Raw genomic sequence first — 23,629 nt, 5'->3', positions numbered from 1 at the left:
ACTGGGCTCTAACACACTGCTTGCTTTGAGTAATAAAAAGTTTCGCATTCAGAAGGTTCACAGAAATCCCACATTAAAGCAAATTATATAAATATATAGGAATACAAACTGGTTGATACTTTAGTTTAAAATTTCAGTTTAAAATTGTAGCTTTTGCAAACAGATTTTATGCAATCTTTTGGAGAAATGTGGCATGTATTTTTGAGCTCTGAAAGTATTTTGATTACCTTGTATGATCCATATTGGCTGGAAGGACAGTTGTACCAGAGGCCTGAGTGGAAGAACAAACAGAAGCTTTGTTTTATGGGACCTGTCTGAAAGCAGCTCCCCAATAGCTGCTTGCCTTGGTTGAGACCAGGATGAATAGATTAGCTGAGGGAAGAATGTACATAATTAAAGTTGCTTTCACATTCATGCAAGCTGAGCCTATCTGTTTGCCTGTGTGTTCTCTGCACTTGTAAGGGTGCAGTGTGGGATGGGCTGCACAGCAGGCTGTAGTTTTGTTTTGCAGCAAGTGGCCTTTTTGATGTGTTTGTTACTTGGAGAATTTTTTTTCCCCTTGCATTCCCCACAAACTGAGATTTATCTGTAAGCTTTTTCTTTGGGAACATCACCCATACGGCTGCCACATGGCTGGTATTTTTAAGTGATTGCCTTTGTGCTTTTTAGGAATTGATCCAATATCATTACTTTTTTTTTTTTTTTTTCTTTTTGGGGGTCCATTGCAGTGAAGGGTTTTGCCAGCAGTGGATGGGACTTGCACAATTTTCTGTAAATCCAGAACTGTCAGTATTTGAGAGAAAAAAATCTTACCTGATGGAGAGAAAAAGTTGTCCCAGTTTTGTCTCTTGCTCTGCGAGTTATGTTGTCTGTGGTGATAGGAAAGAATTGTGCTATGTAGGGGAGGAGACAAGTATAACTCCAGATGGCGAGTGGGACCCCAATTATACTTACAATTGCCTTAATCCAGTCTAAACAAAGAGAGGGACACTTGTGCACATTTGCTCTGACAAGCTGTGCCAAAACAATCATTGCTCTCCTGGGAGTTAGAGATCAGGCAAAATTCCATATTTCAGCTGTGTTATGTGATCCAGAACTGAGGCTGATTACCTTCAGGTTTGTGGCCATTGACCCTAAATCCCTATATGACCTCTTTGATTTGCCCTTTGGGCATGTGCTGCAGCTGGTCTGGGATTGTGATTAAACACAGGTTAGGCTGGTTAGCTGGTGAGTTTTTGCCAAGTAGAGTTCTGAATAATGAATGCTTTCTGCTTTTGGTTTAGTCTAGCCAAGATTTTTAGATTCCTCTTCCTTACCTTACTGCCAAATCTTCCTTAATAATCTTACAGCACCACCCTCTTTTTTTTTTTTTTTTAATAAGTGTTGGTTTTTGTAGAAACTGACCAGTGAGTATAGAAGTGCCTGAAATTTGGGAAACCAGGAAAGAAGGAATGGGCAAATAAATACTAAAAGCTATTATGTAAATCTCAATTCTGTGGGAGACTGCAGTACAAAAAGAACTTTGCTCTCAATTTGGTTTGGATCTGGTGGTTAGAATTAAAGGTTACCAGCAAATTGTATTTTCTTCTGTTGTGCTCTGCAAATGGTCATAGTCCACAAGTGTGATAGTTTGTATTTTTTTGGAAAACAGCAAGCATGATCTGTAAATCAGTTACAGCACTGGAATGGGTTTGGGATGATGGTTGTTATCATGTGAAGTAGGAAACAGCAGGATGAAGAACCTGTCCATACGATGCTTTTCAAGGGAAGTAGGATAGGGCTGCAACAGACTGGCAAATGCCCAAGTCATCTGTTGCACTGTCTCTTATAATCCTTGAGTATCTGTGTATAAAGGAAACAATAAAAAACCTGAAAGAAAAATGGGACTTAGAAAGGAATGTGGATCCCAATTTCCGGTGCTCATTGATTGGATGCTTTTGAAAGGTGGGAGTAGCTATCAAATGGATTAATTAGCACAGTGCTACAAAAGGAGTGTGGAAGGGTGTGGTCACGGAGACCCTTGAGATTTGCTGAGCTTCTTTAATGGGGAAGAAGTCTCAGGACACTAAGAATAGATGGAAGACGGAGAAAGAAAGAAAGAAAGAAGGAACAGATCCTGCTCTTCATAGCCCTTTGTCCTTCTCTCATCTCTTTTTCCAGTGTCTCTCTGCCTTATTATTTACTCTTCTTTCTTGCTTTTTGAATTTGCCGCCTTGGTGAGAAAACGGAAAGAATGCTAATCCAATATTAACTGTACATTTTTAGTATGCAGGAGGAGTATAGCTGAGGAAAAGTGAGTGTCTGAAGGTTGTTGTATAGCCAGTTGGTAAATGCAACTTCCTATCAAATTAGGAGACTGCTCCTCTCTACCATGTTTTTTCTCTTCTGAATGTGTACTACAACAAACAATAGGTACATTTCATGCTATCATTCCCAATTTACTGCTTTTTTGAATGATGACTGCTATTTACTTACACTGAAGTGTTGAGTGATGTTGCTAAAGTTGATGTGTATCCTAACAAAACTGGCTCTAAGAAGAAGCAAAATTAAATTTATGGCCTCCCTCATTGTTAGTTTTCTCATATCAGTTGAATTTCTGGTGTTAATTTGTTGTTAAAACTGTTGTTGTCTCTTGCCCAAGGCATACTCAAATAAGAGACTACTGCAGAGTCCTCTGATTATGTACAAAAGCATGCTGATTTAACATGTCTGTATTTGGATAGCTAATATTTAATTTGGCTGTTCTTCTGAGAGTAAGTTTACATTGACATTCTCCTCACTAGCAGATGTTCTGTGTGTTCTGTATTCTGGGTAGTTATCACAGATTTAAGTCTTCTGTGCTTTAATGAATTCTTGACACAGGCAGTGGAAACTAATATTAATATTAAAAACATGATGTGTAACATGTTGGACCAGAGCAATCTTTCATCCAAAGACTAAGCCAAGGACAGTAGTGTGAACATCTCTCAGAAAAAACTAAGTTTAGAGAATCTAAATGTGATTCAAAGAGCAAAACTAATGGCATAGGGTGAGTCCAAAACACAACTCTGCCTCCAAGGAAGAGCTTAGCAGTGGCTTACTCTGAGAAGGTAAAGATTTATCATTAGCAATAAAGAACTCTTGATGTACTTTTTAGACAATGGAAGACTACTTCACACAAATCATCTATAACTGCATCTATACAGGCCTCTTACATGCTAGATTTTTGTTTAAAAAACATCTAACATCTGCCACGGCTGTGTCATGTTAAATGCTTTCCATCCGTATGTTTGGATATTCTTGTTTGATGAAAGAGGCAACTGGATTTAAGATGATGTATATTTAAATTTCTTGGAAATGTGTTTCTTTTAATACAAGCATTATATGACAGCAACAGGTAAGATACATTTCTAGTCTTTATATCACAGTTTTCTGATATTTCTTTAAACCTGTCTTTGGACTTGACAATATCACTGCTGCTTTCCAGAAAGGAAGCTTCATTACATTATAAGTATTACCTTGTAGTTCTGATTTCAAACTGTGAGAGCGATAAAGTGAATTGAATTCCTTGTTGTCGTCTTCTGCTTTAACTCCACTCACAGCCCCAGTAAACTTCACATGGCTGTACCCATATATATAAAGTTATATTTTTATTTATACATGTGCGTGTATACATGAACATGCATGGTAGTAAACCATAAGCGGTCAGAAATCCTGGCATATATTACAGTTGATGGTTCTATTCCTCCTGGTCCCCTCTGTTTCTATATTTTATCATTCTTGAGTTCAACAAGCTGTTTCCCAAAATGATCCCATGATGCTTGCAGGTATTTATCCATCTGGGTAACTGTGCTTTTCCTGCCTTTCACCTCTCAGGAACAGAGTACAACCCCTAGTATGAGTCAAAAGTAATAGTTTCAATCATTTAGCATGAAGGCTACTTTGACAGAAATGGTGTTTCTACTGAAGTTGAATTTACAGACAAGTCAGCATGATGACTTTGCACCCAACATTACCAATTGACTTAATGTGAAAGTATGTGTTTTGTGACTACTTTTCATGTCAGGTGGTATTGCCATCTCTTATGACCTAATGTATCGGGTCAGTCTTGTTACTGCACAAACATAGAAAGAGCTAAACTCAAAGCTAGCATCAGAAATTGTGTAATTTCTTCTGTAAGTAAAAACATTACTTAGCAGTTGATGCTTCGCCACGTATTTTCTGCTTCGATTTTTCTCAGACCAGATACATGGAGAGATACTAACCAAGTCCCACTTGCCAATCTGAATGAGAAGACACACTGCCCTTGTCCTTCTCTCTGCAGCTGGAGAGTAAGAGTGTTAATGTCTCTTGAAGCAGCATGAAATTTCACACTCTCGCTAGCCTAAAAGCAAGCATCCACAGAGTACAGTTCTTCCCTAGTGGTCTTGTTGCCTGGGTTCAGGCTGCCCTCTCTGTGCACCCGATGAAGCACTCTTACCTGAAAAAAACCCAGTTGTTTTAAAATAATTTTATTTTACTAGTATATGGGCTTTCCTTGGAAAAATAGTGTATTCTTAATCCAAGTAGAGGGATTGCAGTATGAATGGTTGTTATACTTAGGACGAGTTTATTTAAAATAGAAGCACCTATCCCAGGGTATAAGAACAATGTGATACATTGTAAAAGCAACTGCAGTTGTGATAACCATGGTTCTATTTATTTTTATGGTATAGTAAAGATTGAAGTGAAAGTCTTGGGAAGTAGAAAAATTCAGTGTTGTGGTGGATACCTGTCTTGTTTTCAAGGCTTGTTTTGTCAGTTTCTGATAAATACAAATTTGGCAGATACATGGGCTGCATTACTCTGATGTTTCTGGAGATAACCTTGGAAAACTGGTTCCTTATTGTTTTAATTGTGAGACATAAGTGTGTGTGCAGCATTTTTGTCCTTCCCTACAAATGATCTGAAGCTAACAGCAACCATACGTCACATTTTGGGATATCTCTTCAGAACAATGAATGCTGTAAGCATGTACCAAGATTTGAAGCCTTACCATTTCACCTGTATGTCATACCAGCCATGCATTTAACAAACAGATACTGTTGGATACTTTTTTCTATGATGTGTATGAATGCCTTTAAAAAAAATTAATAAAATATTGGGATTGAAGGCCTGATATTAAGTACATCAAAAAGTACAAGTACTTTAATATTCGGTAATGAGTAGTGGGAATTGTTAGTGTATATTGTGTCTGTAATGCTCCTTGATGAGTTGCCAGAAAAACTGCAATGTGAAATGCTCTAGGAATGGAATAGAAAAAGAACTGATATTGTATAAGAGTATTTCTTTAATGAAAAGTGTATGTAAAATGAAATATCAGAGAACCGGTCCACTAGTTGCTAAATGAATTAATGTTTTTGTAGCTAGCAGTTTTATGTGCATCGCTTTTATACCTGTGATGGAGTCTAATAATTTAAGACTGTTTCCCTACCTCTCCCTGTATCTTGCAGGCATACAGGAGTTTCCAGAAAATATAAAAAACTGTAAAGTCTTGACAGTTGTTGAGGCCAGCGTAAATCCAATTTCAAAGTAAGTTTGTCTTCCTTTTTATAATGTTTTATATTTTGCACAAACACTGCTGAGTCTCAAGCTTTCTCCAGACATGTTCCAACCCTTGGAGGCAAGGAGCAGAGATACCTGATACTTATCTTCATTAACCTCCTTGCACTGTGATACACTACAGCTATGTCATTAAATTATTTTGCCCAAGTTAATAGGATATGTGGGCAACCCTGCATTATACCATGTGGCTTTCTCAGCTTTTAAGTCCATCATTTCTCTGTGAACATTGAGAATTATGCAGCAAGCTTACTTTCTTGATAACAATAATTAATTTTACTCTAGAGCCCATACCACTGTTTTTCAAACTTAGCTTATATGAGTAGATTACCCTGTCACTTTCTGTAGTGACTAAATTAATTTGCCAGAAGTAGCACTGCCAGAGATATAAACTTCGTGCAGCATGACTCTTCAGGGGGAAAAAAAAGGTGTTCGGTTTTAATTTATCTTACTGTGTCTAGTGAATGCCTTCTCCACATTAGGTACCAGGACATCACAAATATATAGCAAGACTATATTTGTTGTTTGTATTTTTTATTGCCTGAAGATATTGTCCTCAATACATAAAAATAATTTTGAAACTAATCTTACAGAGAACAAGTATCTAATGCAATTTTGTAGAAATTCTGGTACTACCTTGATTTTAATGTTATCAATATGTAGGACTTCAATACTATACTGTTGTTTAAAAAAAGATGACTTAATGTCCTGAATATAATTGGAACAAAGGCACTATATTATATTTTATTTCTATATAGGCTTCCAGATGGATTTTCCCAATTGTTAAACCTAACACAGCTGTACCTGAATGATGCTTTCCTTGAGTTTTTGCCAGCCAATTTTGGGAGGTAAGTCGAATTTGAAACTTAGTATCTACATTGAGTTTTAGACTTACTTGGAGCAGTTTCTCAAGCGTGTAAACTGGATGAGGGGAAGAAGTGTATGTTAACAATCCATTTATGTCATGTATTAGTCACAGAAAAAAAACCAAGTTGAATCTTTATCATTTTTTAATTGCACTTTCGAAGGACTGACAGAATGCTTATAAAGAGCCAAGAAATAAAACCCATTTACATGCTTGCGTCTTTTACAACACAAGCATTCAAGACTAGTATTTCTGAAATACTGTTTATCATTTAGCTATTGCAGTAACGAAAATAATGACATTTGTAATTCCACTTGTCCTCTTCTGGATGCACCCATTCTTCATGCATATCTGTAACTTTCAAATTCCTTGTCAGGAGTCGGGAGTCTTTCTGAAAGACTTAGTATATTGACAGTGTGCTGACTAAGCAAAATTGTTCCATGTAATAGCTTAAATAGAAGAAAATACTAAACCTCTTGAAAATGGATTAAATCTTGGGAGCAAAAGTGAAAGAATATTATTAAAAGGAAGACTCCTAGATGCACACAGTTCATCCTGTTCTCCTTAGCATGCTGATTTAGCTGTTTCTGCTCTTTCCCCCCTTCTCTTGGCTCTTACTTTACGTTCTCTTTCCTAGATTGTCACTCTTCTACTCCACCCCATGTCCAGCAAGCCTCTCTTTCAGGAAATACGGCTATTAGTTAACCAGGCATATTGCTGTGTGAAAGCAATTGCCTTAGGCTATGTGGTTATAGTTGGGTCACCACATTTTACAAGAGATTAGAAAAGCACCCAAATCGAGTGCTGCAGAAGTTTGGCTGATCAGGAGATGTACAATGAAAGATGAGCACAGGTGTGGTCCATTAGTGACCATTAGTTTATTAGTCATCTGTGACCAGAGTTGTTGGCCTATTTTTCTCGTCCAGTTACTAGTCTTTCCCTGATGAACAATTGAAAGTACCAGATTTGTTACACACTCAGCTAACAAAATAGCTGCTTATGATGCAGGAGCATTAATTATCATGCTTGTTTCTATTACGCATAGTTTATGTTTCAAAAGCCTTCGTTAAGGTTGAAGAAATGTCTGGAAGATGCAAAGTCTTTGCTTGTTGACATTTTAATGATTACCTGTACATTTTTCCATTCTGTTTTTAATAGTCTAAGCAAATGGTAAAACTTTGTTAGTAAAAAATAGGCACTACAAATGAAATGGAAGACTTTTGGTTGACACAGCTGGTCTTATAAGTGGTTAATCTTAAACATAGTTTTAAAAAAACTCATTCTAATTTTTTCTTTGTCACCATCCACTTCTATAATGCTTTATGTTTAGGAAAATGGTGAAGTCATTAATTCCTTTAGCTTGAGAATAAATCAGTTACTGAAGGTAACTTCAGTAAGGTTACTTCAAAGTCAATTCTCCAGTGTAGTGTTTCTCTTAATGGCTATGAAGAATCCAGCCTTGGTGTTTAAAATACAAATAGGGACTTGCAGCATTCTAGCTTGTAGCTAGGAGAATGAAACTGAAATTAAGACTTTTCTCATCAGCTGTTTTTAAATGAATTCAAAGTATTTATATCAGTTTACCTGCTAATAATGGTATTGCATAAAATAAATACTATTCTATAGGAAGATAATGTTTAGATCAAATAAATTAGAAAACAATGAATTCATAAAATGTCACTTCAAACTAAGGTTCAGATGCCTTTGACGTTGAGTACATCGGTTCCATAAGTGATCAGACTACTCTGCCTTCCCATAACTTTACAACTAGGTATAAAAACCTGCTAATGCAAACAATCTTTTACCTTGTACCTCAGAATATGGGAATATTTTTTAAAAATAAACAAATAAAGAAACTCTGGTAGAACCTTTTGGGCTATTTAGAAACTTGTTGGTTATTCCCTTAAAGAACAAGCCTTCACTGTCTTCCAATTTGGGGCGTTAGTTGTTCTATATGTAGCCTTACACCTATTACTTTTTATTACATGGAACACATGAAGTAACTGAGTTCTGTTGCTTGCTCTTACTGGCAACTATAGGGAATAATGCCCCTTTAAAACTAAGCCAATGCCATATTAAGGCTAGCAAGGTACTTATGATCCATGTGTCAGGGTCTGGTCCAGCAGTTTGAGTTTGAAACTTAGTTTCCCACATCAGTTTCTCTCTGCCTGTTCATATTCATTTGTTCCATGGTTGAATTGCTGTCATCTCTCATGAGTGTTGTCCCCTATTCTCTCACCTGCTGTTTTTAAAGTGTTCTCATATCCCTCTTTTAGTTTGTTAGACTAAACAAAATTCTATTTCGCTCTGGTATGGCAGGTTTTTCTTTTTCCCTGATTGCATTAATACATCTTGGAATGAGTTTCAGTTTGAATTGTTCTTCTTTTTGACAGGGGATGATGACATATATTGCTATATTTAGAATTCAAATTGAGATCTCTTCATGGCTTGTACAATGTCATGATTATCTTCTTGTTTCTCTTGGAAACGTCTGTGGTTATGCTCTAGTGTTCCACTAGCCCTTTTTGCAGCTGCCTAGTGTCATTTCCCACATGATTGACTAATGCATTGGACAGCTCAGTTAGAAATGGCTGATGACTCTACAAGGAAATCATGAGTACTTGACTTAGTGCTATGTCATCTTGTCCGTTTTCTATTTTTTACAGTCCTTAAGGTTATACAGTTCTTTTCACTGCAGTATCCTAATAATTCACTGTATTTTGAGGCATCAGCCAACTTAAACTTTTTTCCTATCCTTTAAGATTGGGACTCTTCTGTTGAATATTTTTAAACAGCAAAATGGGCTTTTGAGCACCTCTGTCAGTATCGTTCAGCCTGATACTTAGGAAAGAAAACTTTGTATAATGCAAACTACTTTTAGTATATCCATGTAATGTTTTATTACATTTACTGCCATGATTTATTCTCACCTTCAAAGTTAGTTATAAAGCTTTGCTTTTGCAATTTTTTCCCCGTTTTATGAGCATTACATACTTGCTGTCCTTTAGTGATGTTGTACTGGTCCAACTGGTTAGACTTATTTAAAATCACCAGACTTTTGATTATATATGCCAGTTCCTTTGGAATTCTGAGGTGATAGTGTGTTGGGCCTTTTAACTCCACTCCCAAATTCTAATTTGAATGTATTAATATTGGCACAGATCCCAGAGTTAGCCTTTATACCAGTGCACAGAAATCTGAGAATTGCTCATACTTAGCTAAGAAAACCATATCTGTTGAATCTAAATACATCATTTAAATTCACATTTAAATATACAAATATATAAGCAGAGCATTCTAAGCTTGAAGCTCACTGCATGCTAATTGTGAGACAGGTCTTTGAAAGGGGAACATTATTTACTGAGGGATGTTTAAGATAAGCAAGGAGTTTATCTTCAGTGTCACTCGAAGTATTGTCCATAAAGGGATATTGCTTCCAGAGACTTTTTACTGTCATGTTGCAATGAATTTACTTTTAGTCTTTTTTTTCTCAACAATTCACCAGTAGTATTTGCAGTAGTAGATATTTTTAGTAGTGTCTACTTTGGCATAATTTTTTGTGTAAATGAACCGTGATAATAAAATTAGGGACTTAATTTAGTTACATGTATGCACTTTGGCTGAAACTTTTGCAAATGCAACCTTCTATAGGGTACGTATATTTCAGTCCTCTTGTCTTTATATTTTAGTTATGATTTTTTAAAAAAATAAAATCCTGCATTAGCAAAACTGCAAATGAGGTGAAATTAAAGAACAGCTCTTCGTGTAATTCCGTTCCAAGGAATGACTGCTGTTGAATAGCGAGTTTCCAAGTATACCTGCTATATATTTCTCTTACATTTCTACAGTTTATATAGTTAAAGAAAGAGGAAGAATATTGATCATCTCCTGGCAAGGTGTTCATGTAGAGATTTTGTTTTATTTTAAAGATAAGATAAATTTTTAAAAGCAGGATAAGCTGGTTACATTAAATAACAATACTGTAACAGTAATTTTGTTGATACTTCCACCAGGTATACCTGAAGTTGAATAATATTCTGTTAAAACTTTATGTTTAGGTGGTGTGTAAGTATTTCTGTGGTTATGGATTTTTACAGTTGAGAAATTAAATATTTCCGTATTAGTATGACAAATCTTTGTGATAGAATAGCACAGGAAACACACATTCTGCCACTATGACTTCTATTTTTCCTTTAGTATTTGTGGACTAATCCTCTGTCTTTATTTCTTTTCCAAATTAAGTGCCAGTTTTTCATTTCCATTATAGGAATTCAGATGCTTAGCATGGGTGTTTACACCAGCAATTGGAAGAGCAGCTAGGCTGAGTATCTGATGTGTATTATTATATTAAACTTGAATTAACGCTTCCAGTCATAACGGAAGAACTGACAACTGCTTCAGTGCAATATTTCTTGTCGATTACGGCAAGAAATTGCGTCCCTTAGACACAGCCTTTGTCTCCCAGACAGGAGAGGTTGAAAATGTTTCCCTAGTAGCCTCTGTGTAGGTTTACACATAAGAAAATCACTATTTGTATCTCCGGTTTCTTAGGGTTAGCTGAAGAAAGAGTAGGACATGAAACAAGATTACAAAGCTGTAGACCTTTCTTGTTACCAAAGGCAGTCTTTAAGTTCACAGATTTAGCTTATTAGAAGCGTAACAGTCAGTTCTGGCTAAAGTCAACAAAGTGTCAGCGTGCATATATATGGTTTAGCATACCAATGGAGGTTTGCTTTCAACTGAGAAATTTGCATACTCGCATTACAAAAAGAACTTACAAACTGTGTAGCTGTTTTCCCTGTCATAAAGCAAAACACCAACTGGAGCCTAATGCAGTGTTTGGTTGTTCTTGGGTTCAGAAGTCCAAGCTCAAAATGACTATTCAAATCTGAATGTGCTTAAAACAAACAAGTTCTGTTTTGTCACAAATTGGTATCTTAGGATGTGAACAGGGTAAGAAGGCTAGGAAGTCCTTTCCAATTATGTCCCAGATTGACAGCAGTGATACTACCATGGACTGGATTTTTATTAGGGTATTCTTTCAGCACTGTTGGTTTTTCTTGGAGAAGCTGGGAAGAGGAGGTTCCCCTCCAGCAGTTTCTACCAGATGGCAAATACTGCTTGCAATGCTGGGTTGTGGTGACCTCTGCTCTGTTTCAAGGTGACTGTTATATTCTTAGGTTATTTGTAGGCGCAGCAGATTGCTACTTTCAAATGCATCTAGAAATGAGCGAATGTCTAGAGGAAAAATAAATACTGTTTTCAGCTTTCTATTTTTACTTTAAGTATAGTTCTTACTACTTTATCAAAATTAAGGTTGTTGTCTCTGTCCTTGCAATATACTTGCTTAAGCACCTTCAGGAAAGACTGGTCTGTTTACTAAACTCCTTTTTGAGTCGGGGAACTAATGCCCTATTTGGTGCTGTAAGAGGGCTGTTAGTGGGTCACATGCAGAACACTTGTGTTTACAGTCCTGCCTATATTTAAATCAAACTTTGTTTCTGCATTTTTGTTTAACAAAGAGATAGTCTTGTCACTGCTGTCCTGATGCAAAAAATTCCACTGCGGGTTGTACATTGCTCGAGTGTCAAGACAGCTCTGAACTTATCTTGGCCAAGCAGTTGAGTTTGGGATTTAGAGGTTATTTGTCTTGCAACCAAGGATTAAGGAGGGCCAGACTGCCTTCCTGCAGAAATATAAAATGGATTAAGAATCTGACTAGAAAAAGAATATGGAAGGAAATTTAAAATGAATTTAGAGGTTGTTTTTTCATATGGAGGACCACAGGTATTCCTCTTGTTATTTGAATGGGTTCAATATGTTGCCAGTATTAGAAATTCAGCATCTTAACTAGTGTAGACTGATCCTACCTTTCTTCTATTACTTCTTCTGTGCTTCTGTATATGGTGATAACATATACCCATAATGAATCAAATGAAGTGCTTTAAAATCTTTGGGATGAAGGGAAACAAATGTGTTCAAACAAGTGCAGAAGAGCAGACAAGATTTAGTTTATCTTCTGCTTTATCAAAACCAAACCCCAATGAATAAATTAATTTTAAATAACGTGGATGTACGCACAAAACATATTTTCATTCCTACTGAAAAAATATTTCAGACTTGTACATTTTTTTTTTTAATTCAGCAATATAAGTAAGTTTAGCTATTGCTTTTGTCATAAAATATAGTATATTGTGATAATTTGTTATGCCTTTCTGTTGCAGATTAACTAAACTCCAGATATTGGAACTTAGAGAAAACCAGTTAAAAATATTGCCAAAGTAAGTATCGATGACATTTATTTAAATTACTTTGAAGGCTTTTCTCTGTAGTTATACTGATAACGTAGTGCATATTGAAAAGTACATCACAGCTTAAAATGTGAAGTAACTGGATTAAATTCTCCCAAAGAACTTTCTTTCCATACTGCTGAAATCATATCCCACTTCAGATGGACTGGTCTGCCTGTTCAGAGATCTGTCTATTCAGAGATATTTATTTTTCCCCCCACCCCATCCAGTTCTGTGGATCTCTGATTACCTGTTGGGCTTTTAAGTTGGCATGTGGGCACCTCAGGGTGACTGTTCTGAGATGTTTGATGCTTCTTGCACGCAGAATTCTATGGCTACCCAGATGCCTGCCTGGGTAGGGGTCTGATGCTTGAGTGCCTGAGATTTGGGCACTGGTGACTGAGATCATTATCTATAAAACAAATGTGGAGTTTGAGGTGCTTGCTCAGAATGGCTGAGGGAATGCGGTTTGCGTGACTTGAATGCTTTTTTGAGTTTAATATACTTCAGAGCTGAAGAAGTACAACTTGTTACTGTGTTGCATGGAACCTGTTCTATAATACAACAGGCTTGTTTAGCATAATGGCAGCATAATGGGTGTGTTTTCAGTAAAATAGTTCTGAAAATTCTTACAGCATTAGTCTTAACAGTAAATCTAGTTGTACCTGTCTTAAAATCTAGCATCTTTCTAAACCCTTCCTTGCAGTTCTCACTCATTTCATCATACAAGCCCAGGCTGATGGTGTTGCAATTTCAGCTGTTTCTATGAGCTAGAGCAATGCTCTGAATTATCAGACTCGGACCCTGAAGGTCCTAGTTGGTTAACAGGTATAAAAGGTCAATGGAGAGAGAAACAGACATCCCAAAGATGGGATGTGAGTAAACAGCTCTTGAGAACCTGAATGCGGTGATGTGTGCTGCAAAAGGGATCCTCCTCTGGTAAAGGAGGAACAGAAACTGGTAAAGAGAGCTACTGGTTTTGGTGGATGTTTGGTGGAGAAAAGGAGGAGCTAACATTTGAATATTCACTCTGTCCAGCTCATATGTTAGCAGAGGCTCTCATGAAGTCGGCTGTGAGTTGCTAGCCCATAATACAACAGTTTTCTTAGTGACTTTAGCTAATTATATGCCTAAGACATGACAAACAGGTATAATCCATTGGAATTCCCTTTTTCCATGCCTAGATACTGTATTGTGGTGTCCGCGGTATAAAGATGCCAAAACTCATATCTGGAGGGAAATGTATAGCATCAGGAAGTGTGAATTTAAATCTTCCAAGTGTGAAGCATTCTGTTCATTCATGTGATATAAATACTCTATCCTTCTTTGCTCTTTTTGCTATCATTAATTTCTAGTAGAAAAAATTAGAGGTCATGTAATTTGGCGTAGTAGCACTGTAAATTAAGTTACTCCCAACAGAGCAACAGTATCTATAATTAAAACTTACAGCTAATACAGATTTTGTTTATAAAATTACTTTGACCTTAATTGCCATAATTAACACTAATAGCATGAATTACATGTGATATTTTTAAAAGAGTCATTTACAGAGGTCCCTTTTAGCGATAAGAAAAATTTAAACAAATGCTGTATTGTATGTAAGCCAAACAACTTCTGTTGAAGTTGCTGGGATTTTTTTGTGGACTTCAGTGTTTTCAGGGTTTCATCCTTGCTAGAAAACGAAACAGAAGGTCCCATAAAGATGTCTTCTGCAGCACCTCCATAATGATCTACAGTACATACTGAGATGAGGTCTTTATTATTTTCTGCTGGTACTCTTGTGGTTCAATTTAGGAAGATTAAAGCTATTGAGACCTTTTTTTTTAATAATTTAACTAGATTGATACGCATTTTGGTACAGCTGAGGCTCTGGAAGCATAAATTGTTTATGTATCATGTACACTGGGGAGAAAAAAATTGTTGTGGTGCTCATAGCATTCAAGAGGTGAATCTGCCTTTTAGGATAATAGAACTATGCAGCAGCTGACCTGGCCAACAAAGGTGCATAGCTTGGCTTTAATGTTAACATTAGAACAGAAACTGATGTGAAATTCAGACTTACACAGTTTTCCAAACCATATGTTTTAAAAGGAGCACACTTTAAACAGTGTAGAAAATTCAAAGGCTTTGTTTTGGAAGCTGATAAGATGCAGCAGTACATGCTAATGTTTTTGCTATAAAATTCAACTATCTTTTCTTTTTTCTCTGTCACTCTCACCTTTTTAATATCTTCATACTTAAAGCAAATTCTTTTGTGTTTGTAATGAGAAATGCATTTGGATAAAATTCTACAAAATCAGCTATCCCTCTTGCTGAATTAAACATGCACATAATTTTTAACACTAAAGCATAAAGCACTTGAAAGACTGTTAATCAAAATGGGTAATTAATGCCAACACACTAAATCAGCCTTGCTTTGTGCCAAATGCATCATTTCGCTTGGAGCTTATCCACAACCAGAGACTGCAAAACTAGGCAGTATTATAATGCAAACCAGCTCAATGAAAATATTTCTACTGAAAGGAAAGCAAAATTACACAAAGACTATTTTTGAGGCATTTATCTGATAGGTTGGGTTTGCTGAAAGTTGGGAAAATGGTCCAATGGAAATACAAAAAGTTTAATTTTGGTTGGTTTATTTTTTTCCCTAAGCTTCTGTCTGTTGCCTGTCAACGAAAAGAGTAGCCTTTTTAGAAAGCAGCGAGTTATATGAGAGTCTAATTATGATGTTTCAGAGCCCAACCTTGCTATCACACACACCTCTTGAATTGTATGCTACTTGAAGTAAGCTGTAGTGTTAACTTTAGTGAAGCTGACTATTTACATCATCAGAATCTGAGGCGTAATTTAGACTACCTGATCTCTTAGTGTTGGATTGATTTGACAGCAAGTTCAATAATAAGAATTGTGAAACAGATTATCCAGTTTATGGAAGGGATTATGTAGCGTTGTGGAACAGATAGAAAGAAGTGTAATTTAGTGATCTAGTAAATTTTTGTTTCCAGTTCTATATTTCTCTTCCTTTAGCATTGAGTTTTCCTGTTACTTTAACCTTATTGAAAGCTTTGTTTGCGTTTTGTCTGAAGATGTAGTTGCTCTATAAACAATACAGAAAAGCACAGAGGTATTAATCATAGAGTAGCTGAAAGTGCTATAAGTTGGGCAGGCGGAGGGAAAGGAGAGGAAAATAACTGAGATCCTGGTCTTACAAACACATCTGTGTATGTTTTACCATTCAGTGGATGTGTTTGCTAGATTACAGACCTTTTGGCAAGGAAAAAAGAAAGGGCCCAAAATCACTAAAGTTACTTTGTTATACTGTCGATGTTATATAACATTAATTTTCTAGATACTTGAGAGATATTTGCAGATATTTTCTCTGGTTCCAAAGGATGGAAAACTTGACAAAAAACTGTAACAGTATTTTTATTTTTTTTTAGTAAGACAGTGAAGATTAAGGCAAGATTAGGAAATTTTGAGTTGCTTTAGAGCCATTAAGGATATAGCACTAGCAGGATGGGGATGGAGCACCTTGATCTTGGAGGTGAACTGGTGTGGAATTTGTGTGTCTATTGCAATTTGGCAGAGGGGAGGAGAAGGGCTTTTTTGCTTAGATTCTATGAATCTGGTGTTAGCTGTGTAAACAATTTGGCCTCAGAGCTGAATGGTGTATAGGAGGAAGGCAAAAAAAAATCACTCAGACCTAGGAGTCCGTTGGCCGTGAGTTTGATTTTGTGTGTGTGTTTATCTTTACCAAGCAATTAAAATTAAAAGAGAAGAGTTTGTGTTGAATTGAAAGAAAAAAACTCCATCTCAATGGAGCTTTTTCAGCAATAGAAAACCCCATCAACCTCATCAAAATTCACTTAAATCAGATTGATTTTTTCATTTTCTTGGTGTTACCTGTTTTTCTTTCTTCACTTTTAAAATTTACATTTATTTCTAAAGTGAAAATTCATTTCAAATAAAAATCAAGGTGCTGTCTTAACTGTGGAAATGAGAGCACTATAAAAATGTTAAAATAAGCCATTTTTTTCAAATACTCCTTTGTTGAAACTAATGTATCAAATTCAATCCCATGTAGCTGTGAATCTCCCTTAATCTACTTTTTGACGCTGAAATTTAGATAATCAGTGAAATTTTGGCCTGCTCTGTCTACTTGCCCACATTCTAGCTAATGTAGCTTGAAAACAGAATAAATCTAAAACCTTTTTAAATTTAAGCCATCAGTAAAAGTACAGTATGATGTTGCCCACAAAATTTTGAAAGCTGCCAAGTGATATGCTAGATCCCTTAAATGAGTCTTCAGCTGTGCTTCTGGAAGACTCATTGGGGCAAACTTGTTAGCAACACGTGGCACTAAAATTGGTATTTACATGGTCTTATTAAGCTCTGATAAATTAATCTTAAGCAGTATTTCAGAGAGATAATTTATTTTAGAATTGGAAAATGAATTTGAGCAGTTGATAAGCATCTGGTGCATGAGTTTCAAGAAATGAAGGAAAATATTTCTCAGACTCTTCGGAAAGTAGCCTTTTCATGTATTTTTTTCTTTTTCTTCTTTGAGACAGGTGGGAATGTGAGTTAAAGGCTTTCGCCTCGAGCCTGTGTATGCTATGTGTGCAGTGCCAAAAAAGGGCTTCTGCTTTTGTCTTGATCATACCTTTACCTACTTATGCTAAGTTTCTGGTTTCTCCCCAGTATAATTACTATAATGTAATGGAAATCAAATCTATAGACAAATGTTGAGTGTAATCCTTTTTTGAGTTTTTTTCATGAATAATATTAATAGTCACAGCAGCTTATTTTCAATAAATAAGGCATTTTTCAGAATGTAATTTCTCAACTGTATATTCAAAACAACTGTAATAGTGTATTTGAAGAGCAACTTAAACTTTGAATAGCTGCATAGAGCATCTTGTGGTCATGCAGATATTTTTTAAAGGTGTTCATATTCATACACATATTCTGATAATATAAAAGGCTATCATTTAGAAGCTCTTACATTAGGTTTTTTCCAGGATTTGATAGTATGTACACATTTATGGGTTATATTTGAAAGTTTTAGATACTGTTAATTGTTCTATGGCAATCTATTACTAAATAAATCCACAGCATAATGTCATACATGTGATTCACAGCCTCTTTGAAAATCTTTGAAATAGTATTGCTGTTGACTAGAGTACCAATCGTGTAGACAACCATGTGCAGCAGTACATAATCTCTGTGGGGTCCACAAAGTAAACTTTAAATGGAACAAAAATTTTGCCAAAATGCAGCTTGAAATAATGGATTTTACTTTATTTCAGTCATTAATCTAATCTTTACCGTAAGTTAGCTTGAAGAGTATTGATACGTCACAAAATCCAATTTAGTTATCTGATTTGTTGTAGTACTTGAAAAATAATTAGGATTCCAGACTATATCATATGGAAGCAATTTTGTCAGCAGCCTGGAGAGGTAGAAAGTGTTGTTGGTTACTGTGATTCAACAGCTGTCTTTTCTGGTTTAGCTGATCATTAGCCACTGGTCTTTCACTGCAAGGAAAACAGTTAACTAGCCTTTGCCTGCTGAGAGACCTATTGTGACTGTAGGTGAAAAGCTGAAGTGCTCAAAAGAAAAGTATCTTCACTGAGTTACTCTTTATGATAAAGATTACTCTAGTGGTCTTAGTTTGTGTAAACTAATCTGTAGATGAGTTTGTGTATACTCTTTCTGTGACAGTCAGCAGTCGTCACAGTCGTTAATATATGCCTAGTTGAACAGTGTTTGAAAATTTGACCTTAATTAGGTATCAGTCCAGTTACACAGCAGCATCATTACTTTATGCTGATTAAAATAATCTATTTGTATGAATACAGGAAGATGGGATGTAACTGGTATTTTCTCAAATCTAATTCCTTATTAATCCCTTCCTGTGCAGAACCATGTCCAGACTGACTCAACTGGAGCGACTGGACTTAGGAAGTAATGAATTCACAGAAGTGGTGAGTTTTGCCTTAGTAACATCGCTTTGTATCTTTTATAAATCTCTTTATCCTTTAATCTATTTTTAATCAATGTGAAAATGTAAACATCAAGTTAAGAGTTCTGCTACTGAGAAATTATTATGTGTACCTCAAACTACTTTATGGAACCTGTTATAAAGATTATGTGCATATACTGGTGAATATGAATATGTTTTTCTTCAATTTGAAAATAATACTCTATGGTATAGTGGGGTTACTCTACTGGTAAAAAATTAATGGTAATATGTGTTTGAATAGTAAACATAATTGTTCGGCTTAAAATAAATTTAAATACTTATTGGTTATCATGTATTTAATGTTGCAAGTTCTGTATAAGCTGTGCATAACCTGCTTTTATTATTGTGTGCAAACTGTTTACATCCCAAATATTAATTTTAAGTTTGAATATTGTTCACAGTAGCATTTACAGTTGAGATGCTCAGATTTTTCCTTCAGCATGGATCTATTTGTTTCCTGTTCATGAGGTCACAGACAAATGCATCTTATATTTACAATCACTGCTTCTACAAATTCTTTCCTTGATAAAGGAATTTAAATAGACCTGCCATATAATAAAGTCAAGTCTTTGTGTGCCGCCACTAGGTCATGCAGAGCTGAACACTCGCCTAGTTTTATGGTTTGGCAGATGGAGAAGGGTATTTGAGGAATTGTTCATTAGTATTATTATATTTCTAGCCATTATCATTACTGCCATATTCTCATTACAGGGTAAATATTTGTGTGGGAGCCTTAAACTAATATTCTCAGACCCATGTTAAGCCATAACAGACATGAACTAAGCATAGGCTGCAAAATTACCTGTTTGGCTATATTTTTTGCTGTTTGCTTCATCTCTCCTAGCTTTTTAGCTACAAGAGTGAACTTTTGTAACTTATTTCATTAAGATCTTTTGGTTAAAGCTCAAAAAGTTTTGAATCAACTTTTTTGGATAAAGGTCTGTCTGAAAGGTTAAAATGTCAGTGAAAATTTTCTCCTGGAAAATGAATTATTGGGAGGCAGGACTGCAACTTACGTAGCGATGCTGTACATTTACAATATAACAAAATTGAGTTTTTCATTTATCTGAACTTGGTTGTAGGTGTTAAGGTGCATTAGCACCTGTTCTGTATATTTGTATTTCTATTTTGTAATGGAAGCACAATCCTGCTTCCATTCAAGCAGGACTTACATTCAAGTGGCTCCACCACTTCACTTTACGGGTGGAGTGGTTGGCTTGTATCATACAGATGCACCCTTTGTTACTAGAAAATCAAAATTTGCTTTCCTTTTCCCCAAAACCACATATGTGTGGTTTTTGAAAAAACAGGTCTTTTGAGTTGATGGAATTGAAGGGATTTTAGACCACCTCTATGAAAGAGGAAACGATGCACATAACATTTATTGTGTGCTCCAGTTGAAGAATGGTACGCTATGTAAAACACACAAACAAATAAACAAAAAACCCACCACTTTCTATAAGGATTATTTAGCGCTGTGAGCAAGTTCTTAAAAGATTTTTGGTTTTCTAATATATTTATATTTAAGAAGTGAATTATCTGGGTTTTCGTTTATGACCCAGTTAAACAAGTGTATATAACAGTTATAAGGAGACATTACTTAAAGTTGTAACAGATGAATCACTGAAGTTGTTCACTATTTTCTGTATGAAATTTTTGAAAAATCACTTCCCTTTACAGCCTGAAGTACTTGAACAACTGAGTGGGTTAAAGGAATTTTGGATGGATGGTAATAGACTAACACTTATTCCAGGGGTAAGTCTCTTTACTGTGTTAAACATTTAGTATTTTAATTTACAGTGGTATTTTCTTTGTCAGCTATCGTACATGTTGAAGTTACTATGTAATTTTAATGTTACTTGAAGCCAAAAGGCTAAATGCTGCTTAAATGCGTAACTAGTTTACCTAGAAATTGTGACCAATTGTGAGAGTTGAGTATACACAGCTTTTCTTTCAATGAAAGTTATGTACCTCTCATCTAAAGAACGTGTTCCAATTAAGGAAAGAGATAAAAATCCTAGATCAAATCCTGGATCAAATTTAGGGTTGAGTGGTTCTTCCAGAAAAGGATTATTTTTTTGTTAGTCAGCAACTAGGAATTTACAGGATAAATATGTGAATTTTTACTGGTCATGGCTGTAAAGCAAGCAGTGCCTCTTCAGGCACCTTGTATATGGGAGCATAGCCAGTTCCTGAGAAAAGGTTCTGTTGACTTTGTATGGGTTCCCGACATCTCTTGAAATTTCTTGGAGTCCAGGCTGACCTATTGCAGTGCTTGTGAACCTGTGCTTATGTTCTAGTAAACTAGTAAATAAGCATTTGAAATTTGGGAAGCAGCTGGTCTGTTTTCAGACCTAAAATCACTAGTAGTCTTCTGATATGAGGCCTTCTTTGCTGATCAGTAGTCTTTTCTGATCAAACTGTTGAATTTGCAGCAGACTGACTTTAGAGGCCTGCAGAATTACAGTGGTGTGTCTCTGTGTGTGGAAAAATATCAACTGTCTGTATCTGGATAAAAAAACCCCCAAACATTATAAGGCTTGGAAATTTTGCATAAAATTGTATTTCAGCACTATAAATAGGTTTTCTCTTTCCCTCTGGTATTACACTTGGGAGACAGTTTGTTGTCAAATCTGCTGGATTTTTTGTTTTGAACTTGCACTTTCTAGAATGCGTTATTTTCTCTTGTTTTCAGTTTATAGGCACTTTGAAACAGCTGACCTACTTGGATGTTTCTAAAAACAACATTGAAGTAGTTGAAGAAGGTATTTCAGGTTGTGAAAGCCTGCAAGATCTACTGCTATCCAGTAATTCACTTCAGCAACTGCCAGAGTCTCTTGGTTTGTATTTTGAGTTAATTCATATTCTTAAAAGCTTACAGTTTAAACAAAGAACCCTCGAAAATAGACAAATGGCTTTTTAGTTCTAAGTTTCAACTGATTAAACGCGCCAGTTCTGGATGAAGCTGTAATGCGTAGCTGAATAATATTTATATTTGCTTTGGAGGATTCTTGACTTTATACAGTAGTTTGTAAATGGATGAGAATCTGTTGACTGTAACAGAGTATAAGTAAATTTTTTTTTTTCTTCCCCCTCCCTCATCTGGCACATGGTAAGCTGGAAAACAAGTTCTGTAAGATCATCTGGTTATTTCCTTAGGTATATAGCACTATAGGCATGTCAGGGAATACAGAAGATGGGGTTGCTTGCCAATTAAAACTGAGTTTGAACTCGAATGTCCTTTTTTATTTACTTGTTGTATTACAGGTTCCCTGAAGAAGGTAACAACACTTAAGATTGATGAAAACCAGTTAATTTATTTGCCTGACTCCATAGGAGGGTAGGTATTTCACCTGAATAAAAGGTTGAATTGCCTTTCTGCACACTTTTCTGTAACAATAGCTCCTCTTTTGAAAGTTTTTTACACCTACTTTATTTCATTTCTTCTACATGTTAATGTCTATGTAAAATTGAAAGCAAGTGCTTTTGTATCTTCTAGTTTGCAGCATGTATGTTCTTTGTATTATGTAATGTGTTATTTAATATAAAAAGACGTTTTGCTCAGTTACTAATTCAGCCATCAATCTATGGAAGGAAAATTGAATGTGAAAGAAAACAAGATATTTAAAAAGACAGCCAGCTGCCTGAAACTGGTTTTTGGTAAATATTTGGTGGCTGTGGTAAATATTGCAAGTGATAGAACCACTATCAAGTGAATCCAAACATGTTTTTCTTTTCTATAAGGAGAATTTTCACCTGTTCATCAGCAGGTTTTAGTTAACATATAATTACATGTTCAGCAATTTAATTTAAAAATTGCTAACGATGACAAAAATAATTGGTTCAGAATTAAGTGCTATACAAATGAAGAGTATTCATGCCAATTTCTTTTCTCCTATTATAAGTAATGGAGGTTATCTTTTGTTGGCAGAATTCACAAAATACTTACTGCCAGGTTCTTCGGTTCACTGTTTCTAACTCTTGAAATTCTTTTCTTGTCGATAAATTGCACTCAACTTTTGTATGGCTATGATCTATCCCATTCTGAATGTTTTCAGTGCCTTACACTTGTATTTTTTCATGTCGTACATAAACATTTAATGTTGCTGACTCTCCTGTTTTCACTGAATGCTCTCTTATGAGGACAGTGTAAAGAAAATTTAAAAAACAAACAAACAAACAACAACCTCCTCCCGCCCTCCAAAAAAAACCCCCACCACCAACATAAAAAAACAACAACAAAAGAAAGCTAAACCCAAAAACCCCACACTCAACCAACAAACAAACAGAGTCCAGAGCACATTTTAGGCAATTAGTAAAGGATTTTTCTTAGCTTTAAATTCCCTTGGATTTAAGAGTTTTATTTTGAAATAAGTTTGAGATCTGTAATTGATTGTAGTATTGACTTCATATAATCTTAAAGTATTCAATTAATGTTGGATTAATTAACCTGTATAGAGGAGTAATTTTTATTTTTTTTTTAGGTTAATATCAGTAGAAGAACTGGACTGTAGTTTCAATGAGATTGAAATATTGCCTTCATCTGTTGGGCAGCTCTCTAATATAAGGACATTTGCTGCAGATCATAACTTTTTAACACAGCTGCCATCAGAGGTATGTATTTAATTACAAAACTAAAATGCATTTTTTAATGCATTTTGAACTATATATAGTCTGTGCAAGTTTTGGATAACAAGTTAATAATTCTTGTGTAGATTTTATTTGTGTATATTTTTAAAGGAGGATGTATCAAATACATGTTTTCAAATAAGGAAATTCTGAATTTTTTAATCAAGAAGTAGAAATGTGTTGCTATTGTATTGAAATTAAATGAAGGTTTAATATGTAAGAATAAATCAAGTTAAACTT

At 35.4% G+C, this 23,629-nt stretch overlaps 1 protein-coding gene across 6 annotated transcripts in view; it reads left to right on the top strand.

Moving 5' to 3' along the window:
- ERBB2IP (erbb2 interacting protein) overlaps positions 1-23,629 on the top strand; it is a 122,799-nt gene that overhangs the window by 67,266 nt on the left and 31,904 nt on the right. For all 6 annotated transcript variants that reach the window (XM_014964930.1, XM_014964924.1, XM_014964928.1 and 3 more), the window contains 8 exons: positions 5,472-5,550; positions 6,339-6,428; positions 12,670-12,726; positions 18,659-18,722; positions 20,441-20,515; positions 21,456-21,600; positions 22,028-22,100; positions 23,245-23,374. In XM_014964930.1, the coding sequence (XP_014820416.1) occupies positions 5,472-5,550; positions 6,339-6,428; positions 12,670-12,726; positions 18,659-18,722; positions 20,441-20,515; positions 21,456-21,600; positions 22,028-22,100; positions 23,245-23,374 (713 nt within the window). The remainder of the gene's footprint in view (positions 1-5,471; positions 5,551-6,338; positions 6,429-12,669; positions 12,727-18,658; positions 18,723-20,440; positions 20,516-21,455; positions 21,601-22,027; positions 22,101-23,244; positions 23,375-23,629) is intronic.

This window comes from Calidris pugnax, unplaced genomic scaffold, assembly GCF_001431845.1.
Source record: "Calidris pugnax isolate Ruff unplaced genomic scaffold, ASM143184v1 scaffold273, whole genome shotgun sequence".
Lineage (NCBI taxonomy): Eukaryota > Metazoa > Chordata > Aves > Charadriiformes > Scolopacidae > Calidris > Calidris pugnax.
The sequence above is the reverse complement of the archived record's forward strand: the minus strand, read 5'-3'. Positions and strand labels throughout refer to the sequence as shown.